Here is a 24,316-nt window from a genome sequence, read left to right on the forward strand (position 1 = left end):
AAGTGAAGACAAACAAAAACATTGTGTGTGTGTGTGTGTGTGAGATTAGTCTAATGTTGTCTAATTGTACACTAATGTAAAGCTGCAGTTTAATTCATCACTGCCGTCCGTTCACACGCGTGTCCTCCACAGATCTGAACATCATCACACGCTCAAGTGTCTTTTCATCCTCATCAAAGTCCAAAGAGTAAAACTGTAAAACATAAACGATGCTGTAACACACACACACACACACACACACACTCACACACACACACACACTTACATCACATTCACTCCTATTGAACAGCGTAAAACATACTGTTTCAAAATGTTCAAATTATTGTTGATTTTAAATATTCATTCACAAAATGCCACATTAGATGTGTATGATTGTGTAACTGAAGCACTTTACAGTTCCAGCAGTAAAAAAGTTCACTAACATGTTTCTATTTTTAATTAGTTCATATCTGAATAAATGTACTGGAGGAAAATAATAAGACTGAGTGACATGATGATTTCAACTGTTTTAATGCACACATTCCAGCCAATCAGAATCAAGTACTCAAATAGACCATCATGGTTTAACCTCGTGTGACCCCGCATCCACACGCGTGGACGGTGTATTTTGGCTTCTCTATACGCAACACATAATTAAAATGAATAAAAAACCAACTGAATACTGTTCACAAGACTCTAGTCTGTCATTTAAGGGTTAAACTTCTGCCGCACCGAGTCACGTTCAATCATCAATCAGTTTTATATATAAAACACAATAATAACAACAAAACGCTGACTATCACACCTGGAGTCGCGTGTTTGAATCCAGGGTGTGCTGAGTGACTCCAGCCAGGTCTCCTAAGCAACCAAATTGGCCCGGTTGCTAGGGAGGGTAGAGTCAAATGGGGTAACCTCCTCGTGGTCGCGATTAGTGGTTCTCGCTCTCAATGGGGCGTGTGATAAGTTGTGTGTGGATCGTGGAGAATAGCGTGAAGTCTCCACACGCGCTACATCTCCATGGTAACACGCTCAACAAGCCACGTGATAAGATGCGTGGATTGACGGTCTCAGACGCGGAGGCAACTGAGATTCGTCCTCCACCACCCGGATTGAGGCGAGTCACTACACCACCACGAGGACTTAGAGCGCATTGGGAATTGGGCATTCCAAACTGGGGAGAAAATAAATAAATAATAATAAAAATAAAAAAAAGTTGACCATTGTGCTGTACAACCATAAAAAATAAAGTACATAACAAACAGAAATTCAGACCCATACAACACACAATACACTCTAAAACTAAATAAGCCAGGTCAAAAAGATAAAGATAAGTCTTTAGTTTTGACTTGAATTCAATTATGATGGAGGCAGATCTGAGAGACACAGGAAGTAGCTTCGGGCCAACTACCGCAAAGGCACCATCACCCCTCGTCTTTAGTCTAGATCTGGGAATCTTCAGCAGTCTCTGATTAGATGATCTCAGACATCTAACTGATTTATTTATGCACAAAAGTTCAGAAAGATAAGTAGGTGCCATTCCATTTAAGGACTTAAGAACAAATAGTACAAATTTTAAATCAGCTCTGTGGCGGATAGGCAGCCAATGCAGAGAAATGAAAACAGAGGTTCATATTTGCGAGTACAATCAAAAGTCTAGCAGCAGCATTCTGGACGATTTGCAAATGAGCAATGTATGATTGGCATATGCCTATATAATGAGAGTTACAGTAATCATGTTGAGATGAAATAAAAACATGAATAACTCTCTCAAACTCTTTAAATGAAAGAAAAGGCTTAACCTTAGCTAAAAGTCTTAATTGGAAAAAGCCCGACTTAACTACTGCATTTATTTGTTTGTCAAATTTCAAAGCAGAGTCAAATACCTAAATTGTTTACAAAGGGTTTAACATTGCAGGCCAATTTACCAAGCCTGAGATTGATACTGCCTGAAATACCCGAAGGCCCAAACACAGTGATCTCTGTTTTACTCTCATTTAGAGTCACAAAATTTAAAGACATCCAAGATTTGGTATCAGACAAGCAAGCAAATAAGGATTCTAAGCCATCATTGTCATTTTGTTTCAAAGGCAGATACATCTGAGTGTCATCTGCTTATCAGTGAAAAGACGCTCCGTGTTTCTTAACGATAGATCCCAAAGGAAGCATGTATAGTGAAAATAAAATTGGAGCAAGAATGGAGCCTTGAGGGACCCCACAGGTCAGAGGAGCTATGGAAGATGAGAAACCATCAATGGAGACTGAGAAACTTCTATCAATCAAATAGGATATAAACCAACTGAGGACAAGTCCTTTGATGCCCACACACTGTTCAAGGTGAGAAATAAGGAAACTGTGGTCTTCAGCAGTGGTTCTCAACCCTGTTCCTGGAGGTAACCCAACACTGCACATTTTGTATATCTCCTTTTTCTGACACACCCAATTCAGCTGTTGGAGTCTCCACTAACGAGCTGATGAGTTGAATCAGCTGTGTTTGATTAATGAGATATCCTAAATGTGTAGTGTTGAGGGGCCTCTAGGAACAGGGTTGGGAACCACTGGTCTACAATATCAAATGCTGCACTTAAGTCTAAAAGCAGGAGTATCACTGAATCCCCAGAGTCCACAGATAGCAAAATATAATTTTAATAAAATATAAATATAATAAAACTTTTAAAAGGGTGGACTCGTTACTATGATGTGTCCTAAACCCAGACTGAAATACTTCAAAAGTACTATGTGTCTCCATAAAACTCTGTATTTGAAAAAGAACGATTTTCTCTAAAACTTTAGAAATAAAAGGTAAATTTGAAATAGGTCTAAAATTAGATAAAACTGTCGGATCATGGTTTGGCCTTTTAAGAAGTGGTAGAACAGAAGCATGCTTGAAATAATTTGGTACAACCCCTGTAAGGAGGCACTTATTAATTATTGCTAAGAGACTAGGTCCAACAGTGTCAAACACCCGACTAAGGAAACGTGTGGGAACAATGTCATAAGCAGATGTCATGGGCTTTAACTATATCATGTAACGACATAAGAGAAATTGGTTCAAACTCGCTGAGGAACAAGGTGCACAGAAGAGGATCAGATGGATCATAGGTTGAGGGCAGAATATGCTCTCTAATATCAACTATTTTGTCTGTGAAAAATCTACAGAAACAATTACATATTGTAGTTGATGCAGCAGGGTGGACAGTTGCAGATGGGTTAATGACAGAATTTATAGTGGTGAAGAGAGTCCTGGGCCTATGACAATTTGACACAACATGCCATCGATTTCCGTGAAGCGCTGCTATGGGCACAGCGCCAACAAAAGCGCAACTGGCAGAGTCTTTCGGGCCGTGCGACTAAGCCTCCCACTACACCGCAAATAGTGCAATGCGCTGTCCAAGTGCCACAACTGTGGCGACTTTAGGGCCATACGACAAACTCCCACTACACGGCAAACAGTGCAAACACACTATCCAAGCTCCTGATAAACGCCGCTTGAGTCCGTGCTCGAGGATTCATCCCGTTCATCCTACCATCGAATGCTGTGCAGGCCTACACCTGCAGATCCAGCCTCTCGCAGCTTCAAGCAAGCTGAGTAAAATTCAGCATAAACATTCTCACACGAATCATATGCTCTCCCATTGAATGCTGTGCGGTCACGTTTCTGAGGCAAGCACATATGCTGAAATTGCCTCGCAAATGTTCCAGATGCCTTAGTTTTTCCACGCAACCTATTCTCTCTGTCAACATCCATCCCTCTACCCCCATGGGTCACTAGAGCGGATTCCTATGTGAGGCTGCCACCACTGAAGAACCCCGCTCCAGACCCATTCCCCTCTTCGCTTTATCCCCCTCCCTTCTACCATTTTAATCTCTCCTACTCTGGAACCGTTCCCTGTGCGAGGCTGCCTCCACAATCGAACAACATCCCAAATCCCACCTCAGCTAACCATAATTGAAGCAGAACACATTCCATGCTAAAAAAAACATATGGCTAACTCTTCTCATTTTCTTTCAGAGATCCAGAGCCTTGACACTTGAAGCGAACCCGACACCAACCCGAGTTCAGTACTAATCACCCTTTCAGACTCCTTCTCCACGCCCCCCAGGACTCCATTCTTCAAGCCATTTCCCCCCGAACCCTAACACATAAACATATCAGACAGCTTGGAAATGCTTCAAAGATTTCCACCTAAATTACAATCTGACATTTCCTGATTTTTCTCTCCTCTCCATATCCTCCTTCACCTCACAACTCAACAAAACCAAAAACCTCCACCCGGTTCTATTAAAGGGTACAACACCTCAAAAAATCTCCACTCAATAACAGATCTCTCAACAATCCCATCTCCCTACATGCAGCAAGCCCACCATCCATCCTCTGAAATTTCCACCGTTCACACGGGCATTTCCCTCGTTCTATCCATTCAGATAATTTCCATCCCCCCATTCCTCCCCCTCTATCCATGGGCTACGTGAGCAGATTCCCTTGTGAGGCTGCCTCTGCTGGAAAACTCTGCCCCAAACCAATTCCCTCCCCAACTTTACCCCTTTTCCTTCTATCATCCTAATCTCCCCCACTCCGGAGCTGTTCCTTGCACGAGGCTGCATCAGCAAGTGAATCCGTTTCTGAATCCTTTCTCAGCCAATCCAGACATTCCAGCTCGCCTTCCCAACTTCACTCTACAAACAGCTATACCTCTCGCCGTTCCCTCAATACTACAGTCTCGGAACTTCCACCAGTCACCAACCAACTCCGCTCTGAAATCCTTGCAGAGATTCCGAGTTTTGGCCCCAGAGGTGAACACAACACCAACCCCAGTCCCTCCCTGTTCATGAAATTTCTATAAACCACCCTCTCAGACTCTTCCACCAAGCTTCCTTAGATTCCATCCTTCATGCCATTTCCCCTCGAACTCTTCAAACCTACTGGACGGGCTGGAAATGCTTTAAAAACAATTCACCATATCTACAACCTACCATTCCCAGATTTTTCCCTTCTCTCCACATCTTCCTTCACCTCACACCTCAATCAATCAAAAAACCTCCATTCAGGAACCATCAAAGCAGCATCCATTTCTTCTACAAATTAATTTTCTGCCAAAACTCCTCCACAATAAACCATCCCCAGATCTCACATCTCCTTATAGGGATCCACAAATCCCAACCCACCAGAACCGGCACCAGACCTCCCCTCACCATCGACCTGCTAATCAGATAAATACTCTCTGACAGGGCTCCAAACACCGCAAAAACACTAGACGCAATGTTCATCCACGCCTTCTTTGGCATCCTTCACTGTTCATAACTCACTACCACAACTAAATTCGCCCCTAGATCCACCTCACCATTTCAGACCTTCATATCATAGACAACGAGGCTTTATCAAAGAAAGCAAAACAGATCAGACCAAAAAGGGCATCCAGTTTTCATTAAATATGACTGGAGTCTTCATCTCATGTGAGTGCTCATCATTTTATACATATGGTTCAAAATTGCTCTTCATTTCTTTAGAAGTAAAAAAAGTAAAGTAAAACTTTAGAAGTAGAACCTGTTCTTGAATCAGCACGTTCCTCTGGTCAGTAAATGGGCGGTGTGACAGATGTTCTGCACTGGTCTGTAGAGCATCACAGAACATATAGTCGACATGAGAGGAACTTGCTGAAACTGAGAACATAGAACACGAGAATAAAATGTGAATGTGATGATAACATCTGAACGTTTGTGTTGTATTTCAAATCAGTTTTATTTATACCAACAAAAGAGTCTTTACCGGGTTTGGGATTCAGACTGAAGAAACCAGAACCGAAGAGAGTTCAGTTTCCTCTGTTAGACCTGCAGAAACCTAGTGAGAATCTAACTAACCTTAGCCCACACCTGGAGAAATCTAATGTCTGAGAATCTAACAATAACACATTACCCTCTAACCCTGACCACAACCTGAACCTAACCCTTGACCTCTCTAACCCATGAGAGAAATCTGGAAAAAACATTCCATCAGCAGACAATCAATATTTCTAATAATTGTAGTTTGTTTCTACAAGAACATTCACAGTCATTTTAGGAATTGCAATGATGTTGATTAAGACTAAATGTTAAACAATAATTGTACACTATATTGCCAAAAGTATTCGCTCATCTGCCTTTAGACGCATATGAACTTAAGTGACATCCCATTCTTAATCCATAGGGTTTAATATGACGTCGGCCCACCCTTTGCAGCTATAACAGCTTCAACTCTTCTGGGAAGGCTTTCCACAAGGTTTAGGAGTGTGTTTATGGGAATTTTTGACCATTCTTCCAGAAGCGCATTTGTGAGGTCAGACACTGATGTTGGACGAGAAGGCCTGGCTCGCAGTCTTCGCTCTAATTCATCCCAAAGGTGCTCTATCGGGTTGAGGTCAGGACTCTGTGCAGGCCAGTCAAGTTCTTCCACACCAAACTCACTCATCCATGTCTTTATGGACCTTGCTTTGTGCACTGGTGCGCAGTCATGTTGGAACAGGAAGGGGCCATCCCCAAACTGTTCCCACAATGTTGGGAGCATGGAATTGTCCAAAATCTCTTGGTATGTTGAAGCATTCAGAGTTCCTTTCACTGGAACTAAGGGGCTAAGCCCAGCTCCTGAAAAACAACCCCACACCATAATCCCCCCTCCACCAAACTTCACAGTTGGCACAATGCAGTCAGACAAGTACCGTTCTCCTGGCAACCACCAAACCCAGACTCGTCCATCAGATTGCCAGATGGAGAAGCGTGATTCGTCACTCCAGAGAACGCGTCTCCACTGCTCTAGAGTCCAGTGGCGGCGTGCTTTACACCACTGCATCCGACGCTTTGCATTGCACATGGTGATGTATGGCTTGGATGCAGCTGCTCGGCCATGGAAACCCATTCCATGAAGCTCTCTACGCACTGTTCTTGAGCTAATCTGAAGGCCACATGAACTTTGGAGGTCTGTAGCGATTGACTCTGCAGAAAGTTGGTGACCTCTGCGCACTATGCGCCTCAGCATCCGCTGACCCCGCTCTGTCATTTTACGTGGCTGAGTTGCTGTCATTCCCAATCGCTTCCACTTTGTTATAATACCACTGACAGTTGACTGTGGAATATTTAGTAGCGAGGAAATTTCACGACTGGACTTGTTGCACAGGTGGCATCCTATCACAGTACCACGCTGGAATTCACTGAGCTCCTGAGAGCGGCCCATTCTTTCACAAATGTTTGTAGAAGCAGTCTGCATGCCTAGGTGCTTCATTTTATACACCTGTGGCCATGGAAGTGATTGGAACACCTGAATTCAATTATTTGGATGGGTGAGCGAATACTTTTGGCAATATAGTGTATGTCTATACAACAACAAAGGGATTGAATACATTTGTTCATTCTGTTTCCTTTGAAATGTGGGTATTTTCATGATGACAAAGTCCAGAAAAGGTCATTTCATAACCCTTATGACAGCACATATTTCAAGAAAATATATTTGGAAAGATCTGCTGCCACTGTGTTACACTTTAACAGTTTTTACAATTACAAAAGTGTCAGCAAACAATAAAACAATCAAATGGCAAACTTTAATGCAAATGACTCAACACTATCTTCACGAGATTCTGGACATTTAAGTTGCTGTTAGATAATCAGCTTAGTGCTGCTGTAAACACTTCAGATACTCATCACATTTACACATTCACGAAGAAATGTCATGAATTCCTATATTTTCATATTCATATTACATGAACTACTGTTCTGTTAAGTATTTATCATGAAATCATGTTGAGTTTCAAAGTGTTTAAAAAAAGAGTGGAAAAGGAAACATGTTAGTTACTTTAATTCAAGAAAATAACAACAGATCAAGTTTTACTCACACAAGGAAAATGTGAATGAAATTAATAAATTGATGTTGATCCAAACATTAAATGAACAGATGAGGACATTTAATTTAAAGAAATATGTCAAATAAATTGCATTTAAATCAGCTGTACAACAGATAAAACACTAATTCTGAGCCTCTGGAGATTTTAAAGAAGAATGTTTGCGGTTATTACAGCTGCATAAAACATATCAACATTTTAACAGCAGTTCTGAAATAAATGTATTTCACAGAACACATTGTTCATTCACTACGTACAGAAAATCAACAATATCAACTGAACACTTGAGCAAATCTAAGATACACATAAGATGCTGCAGGCAAAATAAATATGTATATTCTGAAGCTGATTTCTAATAAAACTCATCACACTGAAACACCATCAAGATTATCTATAAAACTCACTGTATGTGCATCCATCTGTTCTTTTACTAAATGTGGCCAAAAATATTTGTAAAACATGTTTTGTAGTTGGAAATACATTATCCATAACTGCAAATGCAATAAAATTAACCCCCAAAAAGCATCATATTTGTTAAATACAAAAACAACATATAAAGTCTCATGTTAACTTCTAGTTTGGCAGTGAAAAGCACAAAAGATCTTTTCTCTCGGCACAAATCAAAAGCTAAAAACACACGAGAACGTCCGGAGAGTCCCATTAAAGAACAGAGACACTCTGGGATTTTTCAGCTTTACAGACCTGCTTCATGAATATACTATATTTACATATCCAGTACTAGGTCCCTAATCATTTATATTAGGTGTCTTTTACTACTATGTACTAACATTAAAATACATACAATATAATGTATTTATTGTGTAACTACATGTTGTACAGGTTAAAGTTGGGTCAGGATAAGGTTAGGACTAGGTTAAAGTTAGGTCAGGGTAAGGTTAGGGCTAGGTTAAAGTTAGGTCAATGTAAGGTTAGGGCTAGGTTAAAGTTAGGTCAGGGTAAGGTTAGGTTAAAGTTAGGTCAATGTAAGGTTAGGGCTAGGTTAAAGTTAGGTCAATGTAAGGTTAGGGCTAGGTTAAAGTTAGGTCAATGTAAGGTTAGGGCTAGGTTAAAGTTAGGTCAATGTAAGGTTAGGGCTAGGTTAAAGTTAGGTCAATGTAAGGTTAGGGCTAGGTTAAAGTTAGGTCAATGTAAGGTTAGGGCTAGGTTAAAGTTAGGTCAATGTAAGGTTAGGGCTAGGTTAAAGTTAGGTCAATGTAAGGTTAGGGCTAGGTTAAAGTTAGGTCAATGTAAGGTTAGGGCTAGGTTAAAGTTAGGTCAATGTAAGGTTAGGGCTAGGTTAAAGTTAGGTCAATGTAAGGTTAGGGCTAGGTTAAAGTTAGGTAAATGTAAGGTAAGGGCTAGGTTAAAGTTAGGTCAATGTAAGGTTAGGGCTAGGTTAAAGTTAGGTAAATGTAAGGTAAGGGCTAGGTTAAAGTTAGGTCAATGTAAGGTTAGGGCTAGGTTAAAGTTAGGTCAGGGTAAGGTTAGGGTTAGGTTAAAGTTAGGTCAGGGTAAGGTTAGGGTTAGGTTAAAGTTAGGTCAGGGTAAGGTTAGGGCTAGGTTAAAGTTAGGTCAATGTAAGGTTAGGGCTAGGTTAAAGTTAGGTCAGGGTAAGGTTAGGGTTAGGTTAAAGTTAGGTCAGGGTAAGGTTAGGGTTAGGTTAAAGTTAGGTCAGGGTAAGGTTAGGGTTAGGTTAAAGTTAGGTCAGGGTAAGGTTAGGGTTAGGTTAACAGTGTAACTACAGATGTAATTTAATGCAGGTACTTTAAGTATAATACAACAACATGTACATAAGTACATTGTATGAAATGATTAAGTACATAGTAGTTAAACACCTCATATAAAGTGGGTCCTTATACTATATTCATATCATAAATGAGAAGCATTAGAAATCAGACTGTACAAAATCTTTCACATATTGAACATATTCTAGCAGTGCTCATGTTTCTTGTGAAGTGTTTATGATTGTACACTCGCAAACAAATGCCACGGCTAAACAACGCCAGGAATTTGTTATTTCTGTGTGTCTTAAAAGTCACAAAATAGTCTGTGAGATTTTTACCCTTTCAATGAAACGGTACATAATAGTTTCTGAAGTTTTTCTACCTCTTAAACACAGGAAATCATCACAAGATGAACTGCCGGTGTCGTCCACTACAACTCTGCAACTGTACAGACACAGTAAATGACACGATCTTACAGCTGGAAAAAACACTTTCAATTATCACATGTTCAGTCATTCAGCACACAGGAGGAGTGATCAAATTAACACGCCGGGTGTTTTCAGGATGAAAGTTATGGAGTCTGTGTATCGTGTCATTGTGGCTACATGCAGTCAGCGACATTACTGGAGCCCTGACCGACATCTCGAATCTGACTGATGTGTGTGGAACAGACGGCGACCCCCGCGCCGGCCCGACAGTGAGACACTGAGCCCACTAACTCCCATCTAATAAAACACAAACAAATACGAGTCAATTCTTTAATGGACTCAATCAAGACATCTTTATATTCTCTTTGATTTCTCACCTGTTCATTCGGGGCTCAAATGCTTCCACTGTATTCAGATAGATGTTTCCATTGTGCCCGCCCACTGCAAAGACACACCCCATCACTGAGGCAACACCAACTCCACCCCTGGGCGTGGTCAACTCAGCTACATACTCCCAGCGGTGCATTCTGGGATCAAACCGCTCAACGGAGCTCAATGGAGAATTATCATCAAAACCACCTTCAAACACACACAAACACACAAACAGACACACACACACGATACATGAAGCTCAAGGTCATTTAAGAAATAGATCATGTGATCTTGCAGGACACATTATTCTGTTATTACATTTCTCAGTCACAAGTAATCAAGATCCATATAAATTATTTCAAGATTAAATAAAAAAATCTGAACTTTACCAACAACATATAGGCACCCGTTGAGCTCACTGACACCGTTTCCGGCGCGTCGCTGGCCCATTTCTCTCACATCTGTCCATTTGTTCAGATGAGGATCGAATCGCTCGACGCTGCACAACGATGCAACGCCGTCATTTCCACCAACTGCGTAAACATAACCCTTACAGAGACATCACATGACTAAATGAGTCTTTATGAATTTATATTCATTATAAATGAAGGTTTAAAAACCTCACAAAACTCATGGAACAATGGAGGGCTTCATAAACTTTTACCCTATCAATACAAGAGAATATTTGTAAAGAGGAGAGACAAGAAGAGATAAGAGAAAAGATGAGATGAGACAAGAGACAAGAAAAGAAAAGCGACAAAATGAGAACAGACGAGAATGAGAGGTGTGAAGAGATGAGAGACGAGAAGGGTAAAGGTGAGAAAAGAAACAAGAAGTGTTAAAACAGGAAAAGGCAAGAAAAGACAACAAGAGAGAAGAGACAAGAAAACGCAAGAAAACAAAACGAGACGAACAAAGAGGCGAAACAGGCAGAGGAGAGAAGAGACAAGGAAATGAGAAGAAAAGAGATGAGAAGAGATGCAAAGAAAGGAGATAATAAACGAGAGACGAGAGAAAAAGGAGAGAAGAAACAAGGAAATGAGAAGAGATTAGACGAGACTTGATTGCCCGTGCTGGTGAATGTTGCATCATAGAGTAATCGTTTTAATTTTGATGTTTCGTTTTTCCTACCCCGAGCGCCACAGACCCGACGCCTCCTCTGGGTGTGTTCATTGGGGCGACGGCGCTCCAGCAATCCGACTCAATATCATAACGCTCCACATCATTAAAACAGGAGTTATCATCCAGACCACCGATAGCGTAGATGGGACCGCCAAGAGCAGCCAGTGCGATCCCCCTCCTGAACAAACACAACAATCAACTCCATCTTATTCAGTCTAAACTATTTCCTGTTGTTCTGGACATGAGAGTGATTGTGGTACCGTTTTGTGTTCATCGACGCTTTCATCATCCACTTGTTAGTGTGCGGATCAAACATCTCCATGTTCCCGAGGTGCTCGTTGCCGTCATGACCTCCGACAGCGTAAACTTTCCCTGGAATTGATCAATGACTGTAAACAGTTTCCGGTACAGAAATGTTCTGTGAGTGTGTGTCCCTCATTTAACGAGATTAGATTGATTTTCTAACAGGAGTTTGTCGAACTGTACTGATGTTTAACACATGCACACTAAAGGACACATTTAAGATAAACTGAATATTTTCACCTTTGACCTCGTGAAAAAATGCTTCTGTGTCTCACCTGCCACTGAAATCACGCCCACGTGTCGCCGTCTGCTGTTCATTTCAGGCCCGAAGAACCAGCTGTTTTTACTGACGGAGTAACACTCGATGCTGCGGAACGGATCGCCAGAACCGCCCCGGCCCCCCACACAGAACAGCACACCTGTCAGAGGTCAAAGGGTTACAGCCATCTGTCAATGGTCATGCTACACCTGGAGTGACACAAAGAACAACTAAACGGTGGATTCTCACCTGCGGTGTGTTTGCGCGGTGTTGTACGGATGGAATACTCAAAGTCTGGAACGCACTTGTTGCTGAGGTGCAGGTGATAATTCCTGGCTTCATCTAGAAGGTCTCTGCAGTTCAAGTTGGCTTTGATCATTTCCTCTTTAGCGACGGTAGCCGTGAGGAAATCCACTGGCAGCAAAGGAAGACGAACCTGCACGAGAGAAACCATCAGACTGATCCGATCGGAATACAACCGAACACAAACTACTGGACTGAACAAACGATCATATGTGTGCAGTGTTGGGTGTGTTACTCAAAAAGTAATCCACAACAAATTGCTTTGTAATCAGATTACTTAATTTACTGATTACTTCATCATGAAAGTAATCACATTACTAATTACTTCTAAGTTACATAGTTTTTGTTTTTCTGCTCAACAAATTTAAAACGTCCAACCTGAGACATGATCTGATCGAGCCAGATGTCGTGGTGTTTGGGGTTCGATTTGAGCCACTTCACGGCAGCGTTGTACACTTGAGTTTCAGACTGAATGTTGAGGTCACTGGAGAACAGGAGCGTTTTCAGGTGCTGCGGAGAGACACTGATGAAATCTTCACACTCCACCACCTCGCTGAAATGTTCACACGCGTAACGGTCGGCCATGTCCATCAGATCCACTCTGTTGTGACTCTCTGCAAATGTGCGAACGGCCAGACAGTTCGACGGGTGAAAATGAGCTTTCATGTACTCGCAGCAGGCGCGCGCGATCAGCTCCACCTGCAGGATACACGCGGCGTACAGCAGCGGCTGAACGTTATCCACCGTCAGCGTCAGTCGCGAGGAGTAGGCGAAGCGCACCAGGTCCTGGATGGCGTCGGCGTCGAAATCGCGGATTTCAATCAGGTCCTGTTTGGCCTCGGCCATGTCTGAGAGGAACATGGCACGGAAGTACGGCACGACGCAGGCCAGAACGAGTTTGTGACATGGTATCAATCTGTTCCCCACCTGTAGTGAAAAGAGCAGACAAACATTTGATCCGAACAGACAGCTGAATGTTATTGGATGTTATTCTGACATCACAGTGGTGTTGAGATACCTTCAGTGTGACGTCACAGAGCTCTCCGTTCTCATAGAACTGCCAGAGAGAATGATGGAAATCTTTCCAGGCCTCCTGAGCTTCAAACAAGAATGATCCGTCCACCTCGCCTGCACTGTCGGGCGCCTGCAACGAGCTTTTCTGCTGCTGTCCATGTTCAGGAACCATTTCTCGCTCACACACGCCAACACCTGCACACACACACACACACACACGTGTTCAGTCAGGACAAACTGCCATTAAAGACACGGTAGATGACGACAGAACATTGGTCAGTTACTGTTGTATTAAATTGTGCTATTTAAATACATACTGACAGTGTGTGTTGTGTTCGTGTGTGTGTTGCATTCATGTTGTGTATGTGTGTGAATTTGTGTGTGTGTGAATTTGTGTGTTAATCCCTTTATTGTCACTCAACCATATACACAAGTGCAACAGTGGGTGAAAGTCTTGGGTGCGGTTCCAAGCAACATAACAATATAACAATTACAATAAACATCTGATTTACACGTAACACAGTTTACACATCTGTTACACAACACAATATACACCTAATAATATACAATATACACAAAATAAGAAGACTGTACACAATAAAAATACACCCCCCCCATGTAGGAAATAAATATGAAGTGTTGTGCTGACATTCAAGCTGTCGGTTGATAGTCAGTTGCTAGTGTGTTATTAAGAGAAGTATAAAATGTGAGTCCAGTCTGAGGCAAATAAAGTGCGGTGCTGATATATGTATTGTGATCGATCAAGAGTTCAAAAGTCTGATTGCTTGGGGGAAGAAGCTGTCATGGAGTTGGCTGGTGCGGGTCCTTTTGCTGCGATACCGCTTGCCTGATGGTAGCAGTGAGAACAGCCCATGGCTCGGGTGGCTGGAGTCTCTGATGATCCTCCGAGCTTTTTTCACACACCGCCTTGTATATACACTACATTGCCAAAAGTATTCGCTCATCTGCCTTTAGATGCATATGAACTTAAGTGACATCCCATTCTTAATCCATAGGGTTTAATATGACGTCGGCCCACCCTTTGCAGCTATAACAGCTTCAACTCTTCTGGGAAGGCTTTCCACAAGGTTTAGGAGTGTGTTTATGGGAATTTTTGACCATTCTTCCAGAAGCGCATTTGTGAGGTCAGACACTGATGTTGGACGAGAAGGCCTGGCACGCAGTCTTCGCTCTAATTCATCCCAAAGGTGCTCTATCGGGTTGAGGTCAGGACTCTGTGCAGGCCAGTCAAGTTCTTTCACACCAAACTCACTCATCCATGTCTTTATGGACCTTGCTTTGTGCACTGGTGCGCAGTCACGTTGGAACAGGAAGGGGCCCATCCCCAAACTGTTCCCACAAAGTTGGGAGCATGGAATTGTCCAAAATCTCTTGGTATGCTGAAGCATTCAGAGTTCCTTTCACTGGAACTAAGGGGCCAAGCCCAGCTCCTGAAAAACAACCCCACACCATAATCCCCCCTCCACCAAACTTCACAGTTGGCACAATGCAGTCAGACAAGTACCGTTCTCCTGGCAACCGCCAAACCCAGACTCATCCATCAGATTGCCAGATGGAGAAGCGTGATTCGTCACTCCAGAGAACGCGTCTCCACTGCTCTAGAGTCCAGTGGCGGCGTGCTTTACACCACTGCATCAGACGCTTTGCATTGCACTTGGTGATGTATGGCTTGGATGCAGCTGCTCGGCCATGGAAACCCATTCCATGAAGCTCTCTATGCACTGTTCTTGAGCTAATCTGAAGGCCACGTGAACTTTGGAGGTCTGTAGCGATTGACTCTGCCGAAAGTTGGCGACCTCTGCGCACTATGCGCCTCAGCATCCGCTGACCCCGCTCTGTCATTTTACGTGGCCTACCACTTCGTGGCTGAGTTGCTGTCATTCCCAATCGCTTCCACTTTGTTATAATACCACTGACAGTTGACTGTGGAATATTTAGTAGCGAGGAAATTTCACGACTGGACTTGTTGCACAGGTGGCATCCTATCACAGTACCACGCTGGAATTCACTGAGCTCCTGAGAGCGGCCCATTCTTTCACAAATGTTTGTAGAAGCAGTCTGCATGCCTAGGTGCTTCATTTTATACACCTGTGGCCATGGAAGTGACTAGAACATCTGAATTCAATTATTTGGATGGGTGAGCAAATACTTTTGGCAATATAGTGCATTTCCTGGAGGGAGGGAAGCTCACCTCCGATGATGTGTCTGGCAGTTCGCACCACCCTTTGCAGTGCTTTGCGGTTGTGGGCTGTGCTATTGCCGTACCAGGCGGAGATGCAGCCAGTCAGGATGCTCTCTACAGTGCAGGTGTAGAACCGTGTGAGGATGTGGCGGTTCATTTCAAACTTCCTCAGCCGTCTTAGGAAGAAGAGGCGCTGATGAGCCTTCTTCACAACGACTTCAGTGTGGATGGACTATGTGAGTTCCTCTGTGATGTGGACACCCAGGAACTTGAAGCTGCTGACTCTCTCCACTGGTGCTCCATTGATGGTGATGGGACTGTGTTCTCTGTCTTTTCTTCTGAAGTCCACCACAAGCTCCTTTGTCTTACTGACGTTGAGGGAGAGGTTGTGCTCCTGACACCAGTGTGTCAGAGTGTGCACCTCCTCTCTGTAGGCTGTTTCATCATTGTCAGTGATCAGACCTACCACCGTCGTGTCATCAGCAAACTTAATGATGGCATTGGAGCTATGTGTTGCCACACAGTCATGTGTGTACAAGGAATACAGGAGTGGGCTGAGAACACAGCCCTGTGGGGCTCCAGTGTTGAGGGTTAGTGATGAGGAGATGTTGCTGCCTATTCTGACCACCTGGTGTCTGCTTGACAGGAAGTCCAGGATCCAGCTGCACAGCGAGCTGTTTAAGCCCAGAGCCCGGAGTTTCTCATCTAGCTTGGAGGGCACTATGGTGTTGAATGCTGAGCTGTAGTCTACAAACAACATTCTCACATAAGTGTTCCTTTTTTCCAGGTGGGAGAGAGCAGTGTGTGTTGTAGATGCAATGGCATCATCAGTGGAGAGGTTGTTGCGGTAAGCAAACTGCAATGGGTCCAGTGATGGAGGCAGCACAGAGCAGATGTAATCTCTGATTAGTCTCTCAAAGCATTTGCTGATGATGGGGGTCAGAGCAACAGGACGCCAGTCATTTAAACAAGTTATTTTCGATTGTTTTGGAACAGGCACAATGGTGGATGTTTTAAAGTATGTGGGGACTACAGACAAAGAGAAGGAAAGGTTGAAAATGTCTGTAAAAACACCAGCCAGTTGGTTCACACACGCTCTGTTGACGCGGCCCGGAATGCCGTCTGGACCTGCAGCTTTGTGGATATTCACCCGTCGGAAGGATCAGGTTACATCCGCTACAGAGACGGAGAGTGAACTAACCTCTGTAGCTTCGGCCATGAGAGCTCTCTCCGCGAGGGCGGTGTTATTTCCCTCGAAACGAGCATAAAAAGTATTTAGCTCATCCGGTAGAGAAGCAGCGGTGTTCATGGCGGAGTTTTTATTCCCTTTAAAGTCCGTGATGATGTTAATTCCCTGCCACATGCTTCTAGAGTTGGTGGTGTTAAACTGTCCTTCAATCTTGCTCCTGTACTGACGTTTGGCTGCTCTGATAGTTTTGCAGAAAGTGTAACTGGCTTGTTTATGCTCCTCCGCATTCCCGGAATTAAAAGCGGAGGTCCGCGCATCAAGTGCCGCACAAACATCGCTATTAATCCACGGTTTCTGGTTAGGATAGATCCGTATTGTGTTGGTCGGCACTACGTCATATATGCACTTCCTGATGAAACACGTTACGCTATCAGCATAGACCTCGATGTCGTCATCAGAACATTAGTGAACATCGAACGAACGAACGAACGAACACACACACGAACACACAGACACAACACAACACACACACACACACACACACACACACACACACATATATATATATATATATATATATTATATGTAGAATAAAGATCTGCAAAATTAAATGTCTAATTGTGTAAAAATCTGCAATTAAATCAGATATAGCATATTTCATTTCTTGAACAAATAAACTCCTCTCAAAACACAAAAACATATATAGAGATATAAAAATATTATCAAAACATAGTAATATTGTATAAGATATGATCAATTATTGATGAGTTATTATATGTTGTTTTAATGTGAAATCAAAGATCTGTCTAGTGAATATTTTACATTAAACATGCATTAACCACAAACAGCGATTAGTTGAATTAAATCTGTCCTGTAATAAAAATAATAATAATAATCATGTGTTTTGTGAGTAAAAACAACATTAAAGCCGCTTGTGTTCAAACCATCGAAACACGAGCACAAACATCAACAAAGATTCAATACAAATACAAACAGCTCGACCTCTCTCACATTAAATCACACGAAATTAAATGAATTTAAATGTGTATTTCGATGTTTTTACCTCATTTTCAACAGCAGCACTTTCACTCTGAACGGAACGACAGCACTTCCGGGTTCTCACTATGAACTCTGGGATTTGTAGTCCAAACGTGTTGAACACGTGTTCCTGAATGTCGCATTATATTGATAAAGCCTGATATATTTGTCATTATCTTTGATAAATTATGAACAGAGAGTGATTAATGATTAAGTAGATAGATTTTATTTATATACAGTAGGTGAAATATACATATTATAATCTAAAAAATTCATAGGACAGTACTAGCTTGGAAATCTGACACTGAGTGTAATATAAACCCTGCATGTAGTAGCATGATTACTTTTATGTTTTTTTATTATTATTGTTTTATTTTATTTTAAATTATAGGTTATATAATGTGATACATTGTTAATGTCTTGTGGAAAACTTTGTTACAAAAATAAAAACATTGGCATGTAATTAAATTAATGTAATGAACCAGTGGCAAAGATTTGGTTTAAACATTTAGCAAATTAATGCACAGATAAATGGAAAATGATATTCATAGCATAGTCTTAAGTATTTATACACTGTGAATCGTTTCAAACATTCATAAAAAGCATTAACACTTTCAGACAATTACAATTCTTACCTGCTCATCTGAAGTGTCTGTCTGCTTTCCTCACCCTGAAAAAAAACAACTGATCATTTTTATTAAAACTTTTAACATCTTCGCTGACTCCTCATATGACTCATATCATATATTTCATGTTTTCTAATTTCATATGAAAGTTTTGTGTGGGTTACAGACCTACAGACCAAAACTGCACATGTTGTCAGCCACTGACTGTGTCTTGTGAGACACAAAGTTTTATTCCTGCAGGGGGCGCTTGACGCTCTGAAAACAAAATCCTCCATGCATCCACATTTAAATTTCAGAACGTTTTATAACCCTTTGGGGTCATTTTACACTGAAGAGTTACTTTATTTTTATTTATTTTTGGATTATTTGGATTTTTTCCCCTTTTTCACCCAAATTGGAATGCCCAATTCCCAATGCGCTTTTAAGTCCTCGTGGTTGTGTAGTGATTTGCCTCAATCCAGGTGGCAGAGGACGAATCCCAGCTGCCTCTGCGTCTGAGACTGCCAACCTGTGCATCTTAACACGGAGACATAGCGCGTGTGGAGGCTTCACACCATCCACCGTGGCATCCACGAACAACTCACCATGCGCCCCACCGAGAACAAACCACATTATAGCGACCACGAAGAGGTTACCCCATGTGACTCTACCCTCCCTAGCAACCGGGCCAATTTGGTTGCTTAGGAGACCTGGGATTTGAACTAGCGAACTAGCGAACTCCAAGGGTGGTAGCCAGCGTCTTTTACCACTGAGCTACCCAGGCCCCCTGAATAGTTATTTTTAATAAAAACTAATAATTGCAAGGATTCATAACTGTGAACAGAAATCCGCCTCAGCATTATCTATAAAAGCATTTTTAGAAATCCTTATTCAGTAACTATTTTGTCACGGAAAGTGGAGTTTTGGTTATTCAGGGCAAGACAGTCATACTTTGAGTCGGGGTCAAAGCAGGGAAGCTTTTAGCTAGATATATAAAACAGAGAGAGTCTTTTTCTATCATTCCCTCAGTGAAATCTGCTGGTGGTGAAATATTTACTTCAGCCATTGATATTAATAATGCCTTTAAAGAATTCTATATTGATCTTTATAGTTCCACGTCTTCATCTACAGATGAAGATATTAGGAACTTTGTGGAACCATTAGAACTCCCTAAATTGACAACTGAGCAAAAGAATTCTCTTGATTCTGAGATAAACTTGGAGGAGCTTGACGAGGTAATTAAGTCCCTACCTACTGGCAAGGCTCCGGGGCCAGACGGTTTTGCCGCAGAATTTTTTAGATCTTATGCTACAGAACTGGCTCCACTTTTGTTAGAAGTTTATACTGAATCATTAAAGAATGGAAAGCTTCCTCCAACCATGACACAAGCCCGGATCAGTCTGATTCTTAAAAAGGACAAAGATCCAAGCGAGTGTAAAAGTTACCATCCAATTTCCCTGATCCAACTAGATGTAAAAATTTTGGCTAATCGATTAAGTAAAGTTATGACATCTCTTATACATATAGATCAGGTGGGGTTTATTTGGGGCCGTAGCTCTTCTGATAACATCAGGCGTCTAATCAATATCATGTGGTCAGTGGCAAATGATCAGACTCCAGTCACTGCCATCTCACTTGATGCCGAAAAGGCCTTTGATATGGTAGAATGGGATTATCTTTTTAAGATTTTGGATTTGGGAGTACATATATTGGTTGGATTAAATTACTTTATAAACACCCTGTAGCAGCAGTACAAACAAATGGATTAATTTCAGATTATTTTACTCTGGATAGGGGCACTCGGCAGGGTTGCCCTCTTTCCCCTTTATTGTTCTGTCTTGCCCTGGAACCATTAGCAACCGCGATAAGAAAGGAGGATGATTTTCCAGGGGTGATGAAGGGAGGTGTGGCACATAAGCTTCTGCTTTACACAGATTATATTTTATTATTTGTCTCTGAACCTACTAGATCTTTGCCTTGCCTTTTCCAAGTTCTCAGGATACAGAGTTAATTGGTCTAAATCCGAAACTTTGTCTCTGACAGCGTACTGTCCGGTAACGGCTTTCCAGCCGGGCGCCTTTCAGTGGCCCAAACAGGGCATTAAGTATTTGGAGATTTTATTCCCAGCAAATTTGTGTGATTTAGTTAGAGTTAATTTTAACCCTTTATTAAAAAGATTTTCGAGTGATGTGGGCAGGTGGGCTTCATTACATTTATCTATGATTGGGAAGATTAATGTTATTAAAATGAATTGTATTCCAAAATTCAACTACCTGCTACAGTCAAAGGCTGAGTCTGAGACAGTTTACTTTATCCATTATGTGGTAACGTTCACACAACTGATCCCTGCCTCTCGGTGTGGTCAGTACAGGTGGGAGCTCGGGCTTCCCTAAGGATGTGAACACTAAACAATGTGCAAAAAAGTGCAAAATATACATTTGCAAGGCACACAGTTACTAAAACCCACTGTCACGCATGCATGAAATCATAAACGAGACTATAGTTTATGATGATACTTTGTGTCATTCCTAACTGTTTATTACCGTTATTTTGTTTTTGTTTTTTTAACCATTTATGTTTACTGATGTTCGTGTTCTTGATATTTTTATTGATTTATTTTGAGATATTGAATTCTGATGTTTGAAATAAATTACAGGTAAAATGCTAACTCTGTATGTCTTTCCTTTGTAACACCATAATCAGGTTTGACAATAATCATAATGTTGCATCATTCCACAAACGTACCAAACGTATCAAACAACGCACAAGGGATAAACTACAGGTAAATATTTTGATCAGCTGATAACTGAAGAACAGTCTTCCACTATATATTTTAATGGTATAATGCTGATTCAATATATGAAGTATTTTAATTTGTAAAACTGACCCAGTGTGAATTGTGGCTTGTGTGTGTTTTAGGAAGTCACAGAGAAAGATGACCACTGATGTTTATTCTCTTACTGTACAGCTTGTTTAGTGACTTCAGAGTGTTTTTCTGAGTTCTCATAGTGTTCTAAGTCAGTGTTCATTCCTTTTTGTCAGGGTTAGGTGTCAGAAACTATAAGAACAGGGTTAGTTATTGAATGTGAGATGGCCTTGAAAGAGCAGGTGCTGTAAGACTTTATTTTCATAGTTTTATTTCTCATTCTGACCACAGCACTGGAATCTACATGGACACATGACAGTGAAATGCTTGAAAAGACATAAATTATTACATTTCTAGAGGACTGTATGATAAAGACAAGAGAAGAAAGCGTTAGTACAGTCATGACATATCTGAGGTCCAAAGTTTACTACACGTGGACACTGATAAAATAATATTGTGTTGATTTAGCACACAAAGGTAATAAACCATTGGTTCGTATATATATAAAACAGAACTACAATTCAGCATAACATGCCATTTGTGTTTCTTTGAGATTAAAGGTCTTTGCTTCTTCTCCTTCTGATAAAAGTCCAAGATCCTTTAACAGTATTAATGAGGTAAGTCTAGTGAGGACAGTTTATTAATTTCATTATCTATAATATTTCTTTATCACCCCCCTCCACACACACACATAGGGTGACCATATGACCTCTTTTTTTAGACATGAAAAAGTGTCCGGAGGGGATTTAAAAGTTTTCTGTGTAAAGCTGGCACCTCCGTGTCAATGGCAAAAATACAATGAACAAGAACACAAGTCAGGCCATGTGAGGGGAGAAACAAGCCCTGCGTCTCTATTCACATACTATATCCATACTAAATATTATCTGACAAGAAAAAAACATCCGCTAAAGGAGAGTTTGTCATGACAATGTGCTTTTCTATGAAGAAAACCTGGGCACAACAGGAAGATGGAATAGTAATATAAAAATGATTTTTTGATGGTATCTGATCCTTGTTATTTTATGTTGTAGTATTTTATGCTATGGTCATTTTTTAATGTATTAAAGGTCCATTACTTTAAATGTGTTAAAGTTATCACAAACACCCAGGAGTCACGTGACGCCATGCGAGGATCGGACGTATAAACGGCGAGCTCTGCGCACTTTGCTAGTTTTAACACTATTAATGTCATAAACCGGTGAGATTCGATACACCCTGTTCAATAACTGTTCTATGAAGACAATATGTCAAAGAATTCAAAATCCTCGGGCTCTGGAGACATTAAAAGACATTTACGTGCTCAAGCTGATGCCCCTTACAGGGCCACAGACGGGGACTCAGTTTGGACGGTGCGGTGGGAGAGATCCAGCGTCAACTGTCGGGCATGTCGGCAATGCTGACGAAGGTCGTTGCTGATTTGGAGGATCTTGCTCTAATACTTCATTCGATCACTGCCAAGGAGACGAAATTCTCTGAGTTGGTTACAAGAATGGGGGATGTTGAGAAACGGATCGATTATCTGGAGTCATCGGAGAGGGAATTATCTGCTAATCCGCTAGTGACCAAGACGGACTTGAAATGCGATTGGGAAAAGCTGGAAGACCTTGAGAATCATAACCGGCGAAACAACTCCGGAATTGTTGGAATTCCTGAGAAAGGAGAAGGACAAGATATGGTGAAATTCCTTGACGAGCTCTTCCCGAGTCTGCTTGACATAACGGGCCATAAGCTGGAAATCGAGCGAGCTCGCAGTGTTCCGGCTCAGCGATCCGCTGAGGGAGACAGGCCCCGATCAATTCTGGCCAAATTTCTGAGATCATCCGATAAAGATCTCGTGTTATGTGAGGCGAGGAGTAAAGGAAGGCTTTCTTGGAAGAACCACAGCATTTTCTTGTTCCCAGCCAAATTGAGAATAGATGCTAAGGATGGCCGTAAAACATTCACATGTCCCCAGCAAACGATGTCCTTCATAAAGTCAATGGAATGAGTAAGTCATTTTGCGATGCTCTCGATGAAGCCAAGTGGACCTGACTCCCTGAACATTCCCAGCAAATTTGTGTGATTTAGTTAGAGTTAATTTTGACCCTTTATTAAAAAGATTTTCGAGTGATGTGGGCAGGTGGGCTTCATTACATTTATCTATGATTGGGAAGATTAATGTTATTAAAATGAATTGTATTCCAAAATTCAACTACCTGCTACAGTCTCTCCCTGTAGATGAACCCCCCTCTCTTATTTCAAGCAATTTGATAGCATAGTGAAGTCCTTCATTTGGAATGGTAAACATCCCAGATTGCATTTCAATAAGTTACATAGGCTGATTGACAAAGGTGTGCTAAGCCTACCCAAGATTTTGTTTTATTACTATATGTTCAGTCTCAGACATTTGGCTCATTGGTCTCTTCCTCCCTGGTTTTGTATTGAAAAGGAAGTTCTTGCCCCTATTTCACCATTGCAAAGCCTTTCTATCAATCTAACCGGAGAAGTTAAGTTACACCCCGTTATTTTGCATGTGCACTCAGTATGGACAAAAGTGTCCAGAGTGTTTAATTTGGACATTTATTTAAATGTTGCCTCGAGTATATGGCAGAACCCAAGACTATGTATTGGCAAGTCCCCTTTCTGCTGTCCGGAGTGGATTGTGAGGGGGGTTACTACACTCGGTGACCTATATGAGAGTGGTGTGTTGAGATCGTTTGAAAATTTGGTTCAACATTTTGGGATTCCCAGATCTCAGTTCTTTAGGTATTTACAGCTGTGCCATCTGTACTATTTCTGGGAGTAGCACACACCCCCCTGAGGAGGCAGATACTCTGAGAGAGGTGATTACTGCTTTTGGAAAAGGTCATGAGGCATCAGTGTATTACTCCCTGTTAATTCAGAGTCTGGGGGACGGAGCTTTAACTTCTATCAAGAGATTATGGGAGAAAGATTTAAACTTGGTACTGGAGGAGGGAGTGTGGACTAAGATTCTGAAAAATGTCAAGTCTGCATCTAGAGATGCAAGGGTTCTCCTTATGCAATTTAAGATTTTACATAGATTCTATTG

At 41.6% G+C, this 24,316-nt stretch overlaps 2 protein-coding genes and 1 long non-coding RNA gene across 52 annotated transcripts in view; 1 reads left to right on the forward strand and 2 right to left on the reverse strand.

Annotated features, from left to right (window-relative positions):
* LOC127428541 (macrophage mannose receptor 1) overlaps nt 1–82 on the reverse strand; it is a 24,683-nt gene extending 24,601 nt beyond the window's left edge. Inside the window, exon 1 of the mRNA XM_051676984.1 lies at nt 1–82. This exon is cut by the window's left edge and continues 21 nt beyond it. Coding sequence (XP_051532944.1) covers nt 1–22 — 22 coding nt within the window. The 5' untranslated portion in view covers nt 23–82.
* A 7,507-nt stretch (nt 83–7,589) lies between these two features.
* LOC127428712 (uncharacterized) lies at nt 7,590–9,668 on the forward strand. 50 transcript variants are annotated; one of them, XR_007895162.1, is made up of 5 exons: nt 7,591–9,170; nt 9,204–9,236; nt 9,270–9,291; nt 9,391–9,434; nt 9,534–9,668. It is a non-coding gene; the product is annotated as an uncharacterized LOC127428712 (long non-coding RNA). The 50 variants fall into 50 exon arrangements; XR_007895167.1 differs by having other exon boundaries at nt 9,204–9,225; nt 9,259–9,291; XR_007895178.1 differs by having other exon boundaries at nt 7,590–9,159; nt 9,193–9,291.
* Nucleotides 9,669–10,141: 473 nt separating this feature from the next.
* On the reverse strand, nt 10,142–17,874 carry LOC127428710 (kelch-like protein 8). The gene is made up of 10 exons (XM_051677264.1): nt 17,822–17,874; nt 13,371–13,561; nt 12,731–13,279; nt 12,299–12,485; nt 12,066–12,209; nt 11,748–11,859; nt 11,497–11,665; nt 10,755–10,914; nt 10,371–10,572; nt 10,142–10,290 (listed from the first exon to the last, which is right to left on the reverse strand). The coding sequence occupies exons 2-10, from the start codon at nt 13,536–13,538 to the stop codon at nt 10,167–10,169; spliced, it is 1,815 nt and encodes a 604-aa protein (XP_051533224.1). The 5' UTR covers nt 13,539–13,561; nt 17,822–17,874; the 3' UTR covers nt 10,142–10,166.
* Nucleotides 17,875–24,316: the final 6,442 nt, after the last annotated feature.

The sequence above is a fragment of the Myxocyprinus asiaticus genome, chromosome 38, assembly GCF_019703515.2.
Source record: "Myxocyprinus asiaticus isolate MX2 ecotype Aquarium Trade chromosome 38, UBuf_Myxa_2, whole genome shotgun sequence".
Classification (NCBI taxonomy): domain Eukaryota; kingdom Metazoa; phylum Chordata; class Actinopteri; order Cypriniformes; family Catostomidae; genus Myxocyprinus; species Myxocyprinus asiaticus.

Bases quoted from the DNA above. Each gene is read 5' to 3' on its own strand.
- LOC127428710 (XM_051677264.1), bottom strand. From the start codon at position 13,538: ATGGTTCCTGAACATGGACAGCAGCAGAAAAGCTCGTTGCAGGCGCCC. The intron at 13,280-13,370 runs GTATCTCAACAC...TTTTCACTACAG, and splicing joins TCTGTGACGTCACACTGAAG to GTGGGGAACAGATTGATACC. The intron at 11,666-11,747 runs GTACCACAATCA...GTGTTTGTTCAG, and splicing joins GCGTCGATGAACACAAAACG to GAGGGGGATCGCACTGGCTG.